Here is a 14,708-nt window from a genome sequence, read left to right on the forward strand (position 1 = left end):
ATATATATATATAAAGGGGCTTATGTTAGTTCTCACATCAAAATTTTGCAATTCTATTTCTTTTACTCCCTGTATATTTGAAATGAATTTAGACTCAAATGTATCAATTTCGAGGGAAGGAGAAAATCATATCCAACATGATAATACCGCATCTTCTGTGAAGAAAAGTGCCGTGGTAATTGAACATAATTTATTCTTTAATACGTTTTGTTTGTTGGATATTTTTACATGTTTTGTTTTTCTTTTTTTTCCTTCTTTTAAGTAATAATATTCCAGATCTATGACGACTTCTATTCTTTCCCCTTTCAATTATTCATAATGAGCACACACTTAAAAATTAAACAGAAAAACATTTTTGTGTTCGGATGTAGGTTTTGGGTAATAGTTGTTCAATCCATTGGGTTAGTCTAAATTAGCTTAAAATAAAAAATAAAAAAACACTCAAAAATAAAAAAAAAGATACATTATTATTTATAAAAGATCTGTTAAATTTTTATTTAATAAATTTACTATGTATAGTGCTCAAATTATATATGACCTAATTATCATATAGATCCAATTTTGATGATTCAATTTGAATTTAAAAGGATAAATTAAAGTGAGGTTGGATTGAAGGAGAAAAGAAATAAGAAAAGAATCGCTTAATTTGAACAGTAATTTTTAAACATTTTTTTAAAATTTTCTTTAGTACTATAATATTTTAGGTGTATGATTAATTTTTTTTTTTGTTACGGTAAAAAACCGTAACCATAAAAATCTATAGTCACAAACACAGTCTAAAAGACTAGTCGCATAAAAGTTGGTGTATTGATCATCAAATTTGAATGATATATATATATATATATATACATAGCATGCACCAAATAGCTATATATATTCATTTCTTGAGCCTGATTTCTCTATTTTCACTTTTGGTTAAAAAAGAATAATAAGTTATATTTACATCTCTTGAGATTATTGTTGGTCGGACAAGATTTATCAATTTATAACATATTATAAAAGAGAGGGGTTTTAAAGGGAAGCACAAATAGATAGGTAGAGTAGTGCAAAACAATGTAAATGTGTAAAAAAAGAAAACAAAATGAATTCACTTGGGTTGGTTTAAAGCTTACTTTTGCCCAGAAAAGGTACAAAATGAGTAATAATTCTACCCAAAATCTAGTTTCCAATAAAAAGATACAAAGTAGTGACATCTTATTTAAATTTAAATATCAAATTTACTTACCATTGTATTTACTTAATACACTCATAGAGAAGTAAAATAAGAAAAATAATACAAAGAAAAGCAATAGAGAATATAACACTTCTCTAATATAAGATAGTATTTAATTTATTTATAGAGACTAAACTGAGACTAAGAAACTGAAATTTAGTATTGTATTTAGTGGTAGTTGAAATTAAAATTTTACCTTTTTCATATTTTCAGAAAATAGGGATAGAGAAGACTGAAATTTTTAAGATTGAAGATGAAACTTTAATAACATTTTTTTTAAATACTCTCATTTAATTGTTTAAATTTTAAATCTATCTCATTAATCTTTATATTTATCTTAAACCAAACATGATACTTAGATATAATTCCGTTCAATACATTTTACACCAAATACAATATAAAATTTTAATTTAATCTCAATTTCTCTGTCTTTGTCTTTCAGTCTTAATCTCTCTTTTAAACGCAACCTAAAAGAATAGGCACTGCTAGAGGTGCTATTATACACATTAATGTACTATAATATTGAACAAATTAAGTAATTTTAATTTCTTTTATTTATTAACTTAGGTTGAAAGGATTATCATTCAGAAAATTAGCAAGTACAACTTCAAGTTTGATTAGTTATGTACTTTTTACTATGTTAATTGTTTGTGTTCTATTTAATAATAACAGGATCAATGCAAAAAATCTCCATTATTAATAGATGATTCAAGCATGGTAGATGCTGAAGTAATGGAATGGGATCCCATATTCTCCAGTCTTCCATCACTTGATAATAAGGTAATAAATTTTTATTTTAGGTTTAACTTTTTGTAGATTCTTTTATAGTTAAATCAACTTCAAGAATTTGCTTATAAAAATGTGTAAGGAACCAACATTTATATCAGTTAATAATATTTGTAATTTTTTTTAGTGTTAAAATGATTTTTTTAACCCTCATTCTTTCTTTTAGTGTTAAAATTACTTTCTAAACTATTACTTTTGTAGATATAAAAATTTAGAAGATATGATTTAAGATTTAAGATTTAGAATTTAAAGTTCAGAATTTAAGATAATGGGTAGCTAATTGACAATCACAAAAGATATAGTAACGTTAAGAGTGATATTAAAAATAAAATTGATAGAAAAATAAAAAAAGAAAAAAAGTGGATAAATAAGTTTCTAACTTTTTAATTTGAAGATAAAAATGTCATTGACTTTCTAAAATATGAAATATTTAAGTTTCTCCGTTCAAAATATATAAGGATAAATTAGTTCGCAGAGATTTAGATGTCTTGCATCTTAAAAAATGAGAGACATTTTTATATTTTTAATTAGTCGAAAACTTATTTATTTTTGTGATTAAAAGTCAGAGACCTATTTATGATTTACTCAAAAATAAAAATTATGAATAAAAAAATTTAAAAAAATTGACTAATATTAATTACTAGTTAATTTTTAGACTCTTTACTTACATATACTCTTGAGTTCATTTGTATTAGCATGAAAATAAAACAAAAGTTGTGTTATACATAGTCAAGGTATATAAAAGTATACACTCAAAATATGTTGTTATCTATACTCAATTATTTAATTTATTTAAAATACAGTCTCACTCTCTCTAAAGATATGTTATTACTTATTTGGTTGTGGCGTGTTTAATTTAATTTAGGAACAATCCAAAGAAGCAAGTACTCCATCTAATAGGCTGATCCCAAGTGAGAAAAATCCAATACTTGTTGCGACTCCAACAAAAATGTCATGGACCCCAACTCAAACTCCTAAGGTAATTTTCTTCTCCTTCTTTTCTTTTATTTTATGATTCAAAAATATTATATGTATATTAAAATTAATTATTAAATTTAACTATTATATATGTAAATATGTATTTTATATTTTAATGTATATTATACATTAATAATTAATTTTAATCGTTGATTTTAGTATATATGTAGTATATTTATTTATAATTTTTATGGATCGAATAGTTTGTTATCTAGATTGAATATTTATTTATATTTTAGTTTGTATAGCACTATGTCCTAGTCTTTTATGGTATTGTTGAACATCTTTATTTTTATTAATTTGTGAACACAAATCTGAATACAAGTGTAAACTAGATATATACCTTTGTGGTACTTGAATCAGAATTATTCAAAGAACTAGTTGCATTCAAAGCTTAGACTAAATTACTGAATGCTAACATTATTAGCAAACAGATTTAGAAATAGTATTTAGAGATCTTTGTATCCTAACGATTGTGATTGTGATTGTAACTGTAATTGTGATTGGAATTGCGTGTATAATAGATATCGCAACAATAATATTATGGTCATAATAATTATAATTGTATTAGTATTTTTACTCGTAATACTATTACGAGAATTTAAATCTTTTAAAATTACGTCAATTTTGATATTATAGATTATGACACAAAAAATTTATAGCGTTAAACTACTTTTATGAATTGGTCGTAAGGGACAAAAGTCTCCGTCGACTAAAAAAGCCAGAATTTTAAACAAAGTTAAATAATAAGGTTTTTAGTTATTATTTTCAAATGAAAGAGTTTGATTTTTTTACTTAATTTTAATATTCGTTATCTAAAATTTGAAGAAATTTAACGTGTATATTTTTATATTTGATTAGATATTAATATTAGTATTTTTTTAAAATTATATGTAATAAATATTTAAAAAAAAGTAAAAATATATATTAAAAAAGATAAGAAGTAAAAATTTAAAATTAAATAAAAAAATATGTATATAATAATATTTTTTATTTAAATTATATTATATTATTAATTTTATTTTTGGTAGAACATAAAGGTAGAGAAAAATAAAGAATGAGAGAAAAGAGAGAGAAATAAAGAAGAAGAAAAATGAAAGAGGGAGTTTGTTAATTTTGGAAGTTAAGAAAAGTTTTTATTTTAATTATAATGAAAATATCTAGTGACACATTTTGATTTATCAAATTACTAATATAAAATATGAATTATAAATTATATATAGAGTGGGAAGGATAAAGAAAAATAGAAAAAAAGAGAGAGGTATATAAGAAAATATAAGAAGGATGTTTACTATTTTTAGAGAAAAATATTTTCTCTAAATTTTAATAAGAGAGTGTCATGTGACACATTTTAGTTATTAAATTAGTTAGTAATATATAAATATAATATATAATATAACTATATTTCTATTTTAGTATTTCAATTTTAATCTTAATTTAATTTAAATACAATTAGAGAATGTTATGTTGTATATTTTGATTGTCAAATTCGTAATTAATTATTGATAATGATATATAAGAGAGATAGAGTAAGTAAAGAAATGAGAGAAATAGAGAAAAGAAGAGAGAAGAAGGGAGAATTCTTTAATTTTGAAAGAAAAAATTTGATTTCAATTATAATAAGAGATTGAAATAGAACATATTTTAATCCTAAAATTAGAGATATATAATAGATAATAGATATTACAAATTTGAATCTATCTACTTCCATCTAACTAATTAACATAAACATATATATGATAACATTTATTGTTAATTATAATTAGAGTGGGAATGTGACTACTGGGGAAGCATCTTCGAATCTAAAAAAACCAAGATCTACAAAGTTCCTACCACATGACTGGATTCAAAGTTATGAGGTTATATCTAGACCAAGAAGCCAAGGTGGGAGGGTTGATAAGGTATGTAACAATAATTTATCTACATTATTCATATTACAAAAATAAACATATACTAAAATTAATTACTAAAATCAGTTATTAATATATTTATGTATAAATACATGTATATTTTAATTTATTTTTAATATATATATTTATATTTTAACATATAGAAGACAAGAATAAAATGTACCTAGCTATTTGGTAATAATTTTAATATTTATACATGAGATAAAAAAAATTACATTTTTTAAAAATTTTCATCTATATTTTTTAGAATGATTGATTATTCTATAGCAAAACAAAAGACTTTCTTTTTTTCAAAAGTTTTTTTTATTTTAAAATTTTGTGAATGAAAAAAAATAATATTTTCCGCTTTTATCTCATATTATTTTTTTTCTTTTTAAAATTTTAAAAACAAAATACATAAAATATAAAAACGCAAACCAAATACACTTTTATTGTTTTTTATGTGTCTCTTTTCTCTTCTGTATTAGTATTCGAAAAATACTAATCCTCTTCATCGAAATTTTTTTGGACTAATGGTGAGAAATTTCTATTGCATATTCTTATCATACCCAATACATCATATATTATTTTTGCTTATTATTAACATGAGTTATATTTATATATATGTGATAATGACAATAAAAAAATGTTTGAATTTGTAGTTCTATCATCATAAGTTCACAGGGATGAAGTTTCGATCTTTGAAAGAGGTAGAAAGGTATGAAAATTATGGAATTCTTCCTGGGCCTAGAAAGAAAACACAAGATATTGAAAATGCTAAAACACATGCTGATGAGGTGAGTATTCCTATTATTCTCATGAAGAACCTTAATTACTATTAGCAATTTTAATTATCACTAACTATTTTTCAAAATGGTTTTTTAATGTTTTACTACTTTTTTTTTTCAGGAAATGGTTGGTATTGAGGTAGAGGAAACAAAAACCAAATACAAGAAACAAGAATCATCTGAAGTGAGTATATATGCTCATTTTGATATTCATTATTTTCTATTTTTTTAATTAAGAATTTTTTTTTGGATGTGAATATGCTTATTATTTTAGAGGAATTTTGGACATAATTTGGTGTGAAAAAATAGATATATACAAATTAAAAGATTTTTTAATTTTTTAATTCATTTTACAGAAATCAAAGACTATTCTTACTGAGAATATATAATTATCTTTTATATAATAGATCGTTTGACATTTGGGTTGTATTTTTATTTTTTGATTTTAATTTTAATATTTTCTATTTTTATATTTCTGTGAAAAAAACAAGAAAAAATAATAAAAATAAAAAAATTATTTTCTATTATCACTTTTTTATTTTTTCTTCACAAAATTCCAAAAATAAAAAGTACATAAAATGAAAACACAATCTAAATGCACAAGTTTTCAACAAAATTTTAGAAATTAAAGTCTGATTATGTTTTTCAGCAAATGCTTCCACCAGTTTGCAAGAAGAAAAGAATTAAAAAACAAAAAATGAGATTAATAATTGAACTGAGCATTCTTATTTTGATAATGTTGCATTTCCATACTCAACATGAAAGCTTAAGATTTGAAGTGAAATTTTAAGCAATTAAATGCATGCTTATGAATTTTGGTGCGAGGTTTTTCATCAGGAGGATTTCATTGATATTATTAAGAAAGCAGACAAAGAAGAAAGAAAGCGAATGGTTGAAGATTTTCTGAGAGATGCTTGTTACAACTTGATGCACTCTTTTGATGGTAAGCAAGAGCCTTCAATATCCTAAAAGTGTAAATTTCATATATGAACATCAAATTCAGTCTTTAAAGAGTTTATCGTTTAGGCTCTAGGGTTTAAAATTTAAAGTTTAGGATGGTCGACAACGACAATAATAATGGTGGTTGACTGGTGAAAATAAGTAGATGGCGCGGTAACAAGAAAAAAAAAAGTTTTAATGGTGTTATCTGATGAGTTGAGGGAAAAAAAAAGTGAAAAAGAGGTTGTGAATAAAGAATAAAAAAATTAAAAACAAAATCAGTTAAAGTTAGCAATCAAAAATTGATTCTCTAATTAGATTCATATATCATCCATTTGTAACCAAATTAAATTATTCTAATGGTTAATTTACTAGTCTATTTAAACAAGTGTGCATTGTGCATGCAACAATGGACAAATTCTTAAATAAAGTTCAATAAAATATATCATCCATTTGTTTAATAACATATATTTTGAAAATAGTAACTTTGATTTAGGGTTTTGGTAGAAAAATGTTTAAAAAAAATAAGACATAGATAGAGATAGATAATATACATAGATGTAGTATATTTTTATTTTATCTTAATTATTAGGATATTCCACTACTAAACAAAACATAGTAACATACCCATAAGTTATTTTTAGTTGATATTCTTACTACTTTCATTATTTGTTACTATTTCTGTCCCTATACATATACAGTACACAATCTAAACAATGCATACAGCCAAAATTTCAAATCATTATAATAGAAGAATTGTTAATATAAATAAATATACTTGTAATAAATTGTTTTATTTTTTTACATATATATCATCAATTAATTCATATTTTTCACTGATTTAATTTTTAATGTTGTGATTAAAACAGATTCTCCTGACGCTTCATCATCAATATCTTAGGAGATTGGTTTAATCCCTTCTTGGAATCAAACTGCATTTTGAGATACTTTGGATTATGACTTATATTATTATTATCTTACCTTATTGTAAATCTATTAAATCGTTGCATTCTGGATTTTATTTGGATGCGGTTATATTTCGTATGCAACAGACAAAGACAAAGCTGGACCTTATTTTAAATAAAAAAAATCCGTCAAATATTAATAGAATTAATTTTGTGGTGGTTTTATTTAGAATTTGTGAGAGTACCAATTGTTACTGTTATTATCTCGTTCTCATTTTTATTATTATATTTTTATCTACAATATTTTTATTGTGTTATTATGTTTCATCATTATTACTATCTTTTTTTTCTTCTTTTTTTTTCCTCTCACATTCTCTATAGAGAAAACATCACCATTTTTATTTTATCCTATTTTTCGTTCTGCACATACTTTTTTTCCTTGCGAAATCCTTTTTGACAATAATTTTTCTCTATCAAACCATCGTCGGTGAAAAATATTTTAAAAAATAAATTTAATAATTTAAGAGGCTTAAAACTAAACACTCTTCGTAAATTATAAATAAAACTATCACTAATTTAATTTTTATTAGTATTTGAAAAATTTTTAATGTAAGAATCGTGTTATTATCTCAAAATCATAAAGCTAGGGAGAAGTGTTATATTTATTTTTTGAAAAAGTTACACTACTTTTCGTATAAATGAATAGATATAGATTTTGGTTATTACTCTTTCATTTTCATTTGGCAACAAAGTTCTTACATAACCTAAAGAATCAGTTAGTTATACCAACTATATATGATAATAGGCTAAAATTTTTCATCATGGAAAAGTAATGTGTGCAATTCAATTTTATTGGGTGTGCATGTGTTTTTATTTTGGTATGAGAATTAATAATCGAACTTACTGATTATTTTGTAAGTTAATTTTTAAATTTTTTTTAATATTAAATTGGAGGATTCGATTTGTTTGTTGTGATTTTTTTTTTCAGAAAATTATAGATTGGAGGGTCCGATTTGTGTTCCTAATAAATCGAATGGTCTGATTTTTATTTAAAAAAAAATCAAAAGGTCCAATTTCTATATTTTAAATAAAAAAGTTCTACATTTAAGAATAATACTCTTATAATCCATGATCCTAAAAAATACAATTTTCACCCCAATATAAAAAATAATTTGCGTATGATAATATTTTGTTTTGAGATTAAAAACGGAACGACTGGATTCTCTCTTCTGTGAAGGAAAACAAGAACGAAACTTTGTAATCCTTGTTAAATTAGTAAATAATTAGTCAATAAATTAATTTTTTAATAAAAAAAATTAGAAATGTGAATATTATATTAAATTAGGGTAGAACTCGTCAAAGCGAGAATTTTGACACTAATTTCAAAGAAATCGACCCAAAATTAGACCAAACAAGCCAAATCAATTGAACAGGGTCCGTGGGCCCAACCGGCCTAGCAGTTAAGTGAACCAAAGCCTCTTCTCTTCCCCAATTCAGCAGAAACAGCGCCGAAAGTATACAGGGGAAAGGAGAAAAGAAAATTTTCCTAACCCTTACGGTAATTTAAATCACTGTATCTCTTTCATTCGAGCTCCGATCGTCGTACCGTTTGCGGCCACGTGACCACCGCGTCGAGCTATACGTTTCTACCGAAACAATTTTATAGGTAAGCCATTTAATCACTCTCAGCCACTCCTTTTCCCAATTTTCGAAAACTATGTAGAGGTATTGAGTTTCTTTGATTTGTGATGTATTAGGATCCAATTAGCTTGAGGAAAATATTCACTCTTGTTTATATGAAATTTGGGTAAGGTGAGAATACTATAATTCTATTAAATATTTTGAATTTGTGCTTTGGATATTAAATTGGGTGTATATGTGTTATGAATGTGTATTAGGTTGTAAATAAATAATTGGAGTTTGAAATTGTGGATATTGAAACTTGGAGGAAGTTGTTTTATTGAACTTTTGGGGGGTTGTGTTTATTTTGGTGAGTTGCATTGGACAATACGTAAAAATCAGCTACGGTATGGTTTAGGTTTCTTACATTTAATATATGACGTTCTGTGAAAACTTAGGCTAGATGGCCTTAAGATAAGTTGGAACGCATAGAACTGTACAATGCTTAGTATCTTTAACATTTATGATGTAAGTTGGTTATATATATATATATTAAGTGTATATGAAATTGTTGAGGTGTGAAATTGTGCCATGTTGTTGTATGTTGGATGATGAAATGGTGCAGGATCTTGTGGCTGGGAATATTGTATGTGTTAGGATTAATTTTCAGGTGTGAAATGGCTGATATGTGAATGGAAAGAATAATGAAATGGAGGTTTAATGAGTTTTGTAAAAATTTGATTTTGGGTCGAACTTCGGCGAACTATAACTTGACTTCTGGACCCTCAATTTGTTTATGAAATTGTGTTCGTGAAATTTATGTCGTTCGAAAAACGGATGAGAAACGATTTAAAATGATTAGGTTATGCACGTCGGAAGTTTGGTTGAAATTATATAAATTCTGTAGCTTTCTATTTAATCAGATTTTTGGAAGAACGTATGTCTACGCGTACGCGTGTACGCTTGGCATGGAATTTTTGACTGACCTCCTTGTATGCGTACGCGTAATGACTCAACATGCATGTCCACGCGTACGCATGATAAGGGGATGCGCGCGCGAGCTGCCTTTTTACACTCCCATGCATACACGTGGCCCCTATTTCAGCAAACATGGTTTTCTGAGTTTTAAATCCTATTTCAAACTTCTAAACCTCTATTTTCATTCCTTTAGTCATAAATAATAGTATTAAACCTGATAATCAGATGAAGTTAGGAAATGGGGATAACTTGAGAGTGAAGTAAAACTGAAAAAGTGATGAATTGAATATGAAATACTATGAATGATTATGTATGTTATTTGGCTTAAATAATCAAATGATCTGAGATACGAGATTTCCCGGGTAAAGTACCGTGGCTTGCCACCACGTGTACCAGGTCGAAAACTCGATACTCTGTTGACCTTACGACGTAAGGGTGATCAGGCACTTATAAATTCGCAGGAATGTTACCCCTATTGAACAATATTAATTATTTGAGAAAAAGCTATGCATAGGCTATTGGGGATGCACGTCGAGGGACAGTCCAATGGTTTAGCAAACTGAACTTATCGGGTTGGCTTGATAACCGACAGATGAGACTCATCAGCCTTAGGACAGGCATGCATCATGTGCATATTACTTGAATTACTTGTTTGTGCATTAACTGAGTGTGCCTAAGTGTATTTGTTATGTTAGATGTATATTTGCTACCTGTAGTACTTGTAACCTTCTTGTGCTTGCCTCATCTGCTTATTTGTCTGTGATATGTTGTCGGAGATGGAGGTATGGAGGAAAGGCGGCGGTAAGACTTAGATTAGTATTAAGTTAAGTTAGGCTCAGATACATTTAGAAAATCACTTTTTATGGTTTCTGTTTAATACTTTAAACTTTATAATTTAAGCGTTGGCGTTCTATGATTGCCTCTGGCATTCTCAAAGCCTTATATCTTCTATGTGTGACACCTTTACCATGCTGAGAACCTCTGGTTTTCACCTCATACTATGTTGTTGTTTTTCAGATGCAGGTCGAGAGACACCTAGTTAGGCGTCTGGACTTCTGAAGTAAAGTGGTAGTTGGGTTACTTTTTTATTGTACAGTCTTGTATATATAGGTACTTAATTTTCTTTCCGCATGACTTGTTCCTTTTGACCCTCTTAGAAGTTTATGGAGAGACAGGATGTTGTTTATGTACGTTTGGGTTTTGGATATGTATATAAATGTGTAAATATTCTCCGGCCAGCCTTGACTTCGCGGACTGAGTTAGGAGCTTGTTACTTTGTATCTTTGGTCCTCTATTTTTACTTTTATTATCTTATACGTGATAGCTATAGTTTTCTTAGTACGCAAGTTAACTCGTTTTTTGAGCATTACTTTTTTATATTCTTTCTAATATTATATGTACATATTTTATTTTAGAGGTCATAATACCACATAACCTCTATTTTATGACTTAAGCGTAAAATTTCGTGTGGTAGCATGTTACAAACTTAATTTCTTGAAAGCTGCCACCACCGTCTTAGTTTAGGCTGTAGATTGCGATGGCCCTTCTTTGCTCCTTGACTCCTCTCCTCTGCGCCATATCACTGTTTTTCTCCGCTTGTTTGTTTGTTGTTATTACTCCTGATTTTTAGAGAACTAGATCCAGCTTTAGATATAAAATAAATTTTTTGTGGTTGTTCTTTTTCTAGTGTGGTGTATTCATCCCTTTTATGAATGTTTTTGATATGATTTTACAGAGCAGGAATAAAGGTTTAACGAGGAGAACATTTCGTCCATAAAAATATTCATATTCAAAAAATTTTTAGATTTATTTAGAGAAAAAAAGAAGATATTTTTCTGTGTTGTAGTTTGTGTAAATTGTGATTTATCTATTTTTTTATAAGATTTTTTTAATCAAAATCTGTGTTTTTTAGACCATAATTTAACATAAAATTTATCTATTTTCTTACTTAATTTCAGATCTAATATATATAATCTGTACGTAATTTATAAGTGCCGTTAAAGTTTTTCTTCTGAAAAAAAAAAAACTATATCTGGTAGAGGTCGTGAATAATAAAGTCACGTTCTCCTAAGTTTAACACTTTGAAAGATGGCAGGTGAAAGAGCATGCACTAAATAGATAAGTTATAAACACCCACGTAATAAGGACTAAGGAATATGATTCAAGGTTTTATTATATATTCCAACGTTCCAAATTAAAATTCATTCTTCTATATATTGTCATCTCACCCAAACATCCTTTGCTTTCCGATCTTAACTAGTAGTGGAGCTACCTATTTGTTCTTCGGATGATGATGATTAGAAAAAAATTAAATATATAAAGGCAAACAAGTATTGAAATTAGATGATCCCTCAACTACTTAAATAATCAAAATTTTCATAACAAAATAATTTCTTTTCAGAATAACATAATCAAACTTTTAAAAATATATAATGGCTGAATAGTAGCTAATTTATAATTACAGAAGAGTATAATAATTAATTCAACAATCCCATAAATATTTAATAAGTTAAATTGTTTTAATTCAATCATGTTATATGTATATAAATTAAAAAATTAGTTATCAATCCGTCATTGCATATAAAAATAAATATTTTGTATTTTATAAAAAAAAATTTATACTACTGTAGACAAAGTTTGATTGTTTTTCTATTGTAAATTTAATTATTTTATTATGGTAAATTTGATTATTTTGGTGATTAATTGTTTAATTAAAAATATGTAAATTAATATATATAGTGACGATTAAAACCGTCAAAAAAGGGCTAAGGATTTCTACTAGATTTACAATATCTACTTTCCAACAAGGCTGGTTAAAAAAAGGGTTTAGAGAATCTCTACTTAGATTTACAATATCTAGAGCTACTTTTAGGGTGTATTTGTTTTTTTTTTTTATTTTGGACTTGGCAGGGTGTATTTATTTGAAGTGAAAATGGAAAGAAGGAAATAAAAAAGAAAGAAATTGGAAGAAAAATAACTATTTTTCTTTGTTTGGTTAAATGAAAAAATCAAAGAGAAATAATGAATAGTATACAAAAGTGGGTAGGACCACTGAAAATTTTTTTCCTCTAATAATAGATGGAAAATGGAAGGAAAATGTATTTAATATTAATATTTTAATATTATTCTCTATTTTTAATATATTTTAAAATATCTAAAGATAAAATTGTCTTTTCATAACATTATATATTATTTCCTTCTTCTTTATTTTCTTTTCATCCAAACATCTCTAAAAAAAAAAAAATTCACTCAATTTCTTTCTTTTCTATTTCTTTTTTTCTATTTTTTTTCTTCAAACCAAACAAATCCTTAGTCTTTTACAAAGAAAATGTTACAGGGTCAACAAAAGTAGAAGAAGAAGTCACAGGTAATTGAGCTTTTGTGGGAGAAAATTAGGGTGTCCAAATCATTGTATTATTATATTAAACATGTGATAGGATTTGCTAATTTTGTATATAAAATAATTGAAGATGGTTGATGAAAAATATATAAAACAGAGTCAACTTATTCTACTCTGCCATTTGGATAATATATTAAACCCATACAAAATTAAGTCTAAGTTTCATCCAAAAATAAAACTATGAAAATTTTTAGAATTATAATTATTTTGACCATATTACTATATTCTTAAATCAGGGAATCTAGATATTTTATCTAGTCATGTTAAAAGAGTAATATTATAAGGTTTTTCAAGTATTTAAATAAAAAATTAGCTAGTTACCTTTTGAAAATATTATACCCATACAAAAAATTAGTAATTATGTATTTGTGTATATTTATATGTATTATTTTATATTTTTTATTATATATTTTATATTTTAAAATTATTTTATACAAATAATTGATTTAATAATTAATTTTTAGCGTACATATATATGGCATAATTGTTTATCCCCTTGTCCTATTTCCAAAATATTCACATTTGTATCCTATTTCTACCGTTAGTAAATCGCAGTAAGTTGAGGTATTTTGTTTAAAAAAAAAATAGATTATTTTAGAGAAAAGTGATTTACTCGTTCCATAATATGTGAATAACTTCAACCATTTTAGTTAATATTTTCAAAAAAAATTCAAGAAAAAATGTAACAAAAAGAGGAAAAAAAACTACAATGAAAAGACACTGATATGGACACAGGATACGGATACACGATACGAGACTTGTAGATACATAAATTTTAATTTTTACAAGATATAAAGACACGGCATTTATATAAATTATAATTTTTTTTAAAATAAATTGTAATGATATTTTGATATTTTTTGTTAAAATATAAATTAAGTTTTTAACTATTTCTAATGTCTTTTTTTAATTATATATGATATTTAAAATATTTTTTGTTTTAATAAATAAAATATATACTATTTCTAAACTCATTTCAAAAATATATGTTAAGAATAAAACTAAACACGCTGATACGTGATGATATCTAGGTGTTTTCAAACATTTTTTTTCATTTTTTTATTAAGACACAGTTGGACACAAACGACACGTGTGTCGGATGAGTGTCAAATGAATGTCGTGTCTAAAACGTGTCCGACAGACAGATACGACAACTCAACAAAATATCCATGGATAGTAGTAGTGGGGTGTGTGTATGTGTGTTGTGTAAAA

The 14,708-nt window shown here is 25.9% G+C and overlaps 1 protein-coding gene across 1 annotated transcript; it reads left to right on the forward strand.

Moving 5' to 3' along the window:
- The first annotated feature begins 45 nt into the window (after positions 1-45).
- On the forward strand, positions 46-7,683 carry LOC127743861 (uncharacterized). Its single transcript, XM_052256040.1, has 8 exons — positions 46-175; positions 1,886-1,993; positions 2,865-2,978; positions 4,744-4,878; positions 5,529-5,663; positions 5,776-5,838; positions 6,492-6,597; positions 7,463-7,683. Exons 1-8 carry the CDS (start codon positions 83-85, stop codon positions 7,492-7,494), a joined length of 786 nt encoding a protein of 261 aa, XP_052112000.1. The 5' UTR covers positions 46-82; the 3' UTR covers positions 7,495-7,683.
- The last annotated feature ends 7,025 nt before the right edge of the window (positions 7,684-14,708 follow it).

Source organism: Arachis duranensis, unplaced genomic scaffold (assembly GCF_000817695.3).
Source record: "Arachis duranensis cultivar V14167 unplaced genomic scaffold, aradu.V14167.gnm2.J7QH unplaced_Scaffold_165934, whole genome shotgun sequence".
In the NCBI taxonomy this organism is placed as follows: domain Eukaryota; kingdom Viridiplantae; phylum Streptophyta; class Magnoliopsida; order Fabales; family Fabaceae; genus Arachis; species Arachis duranensis.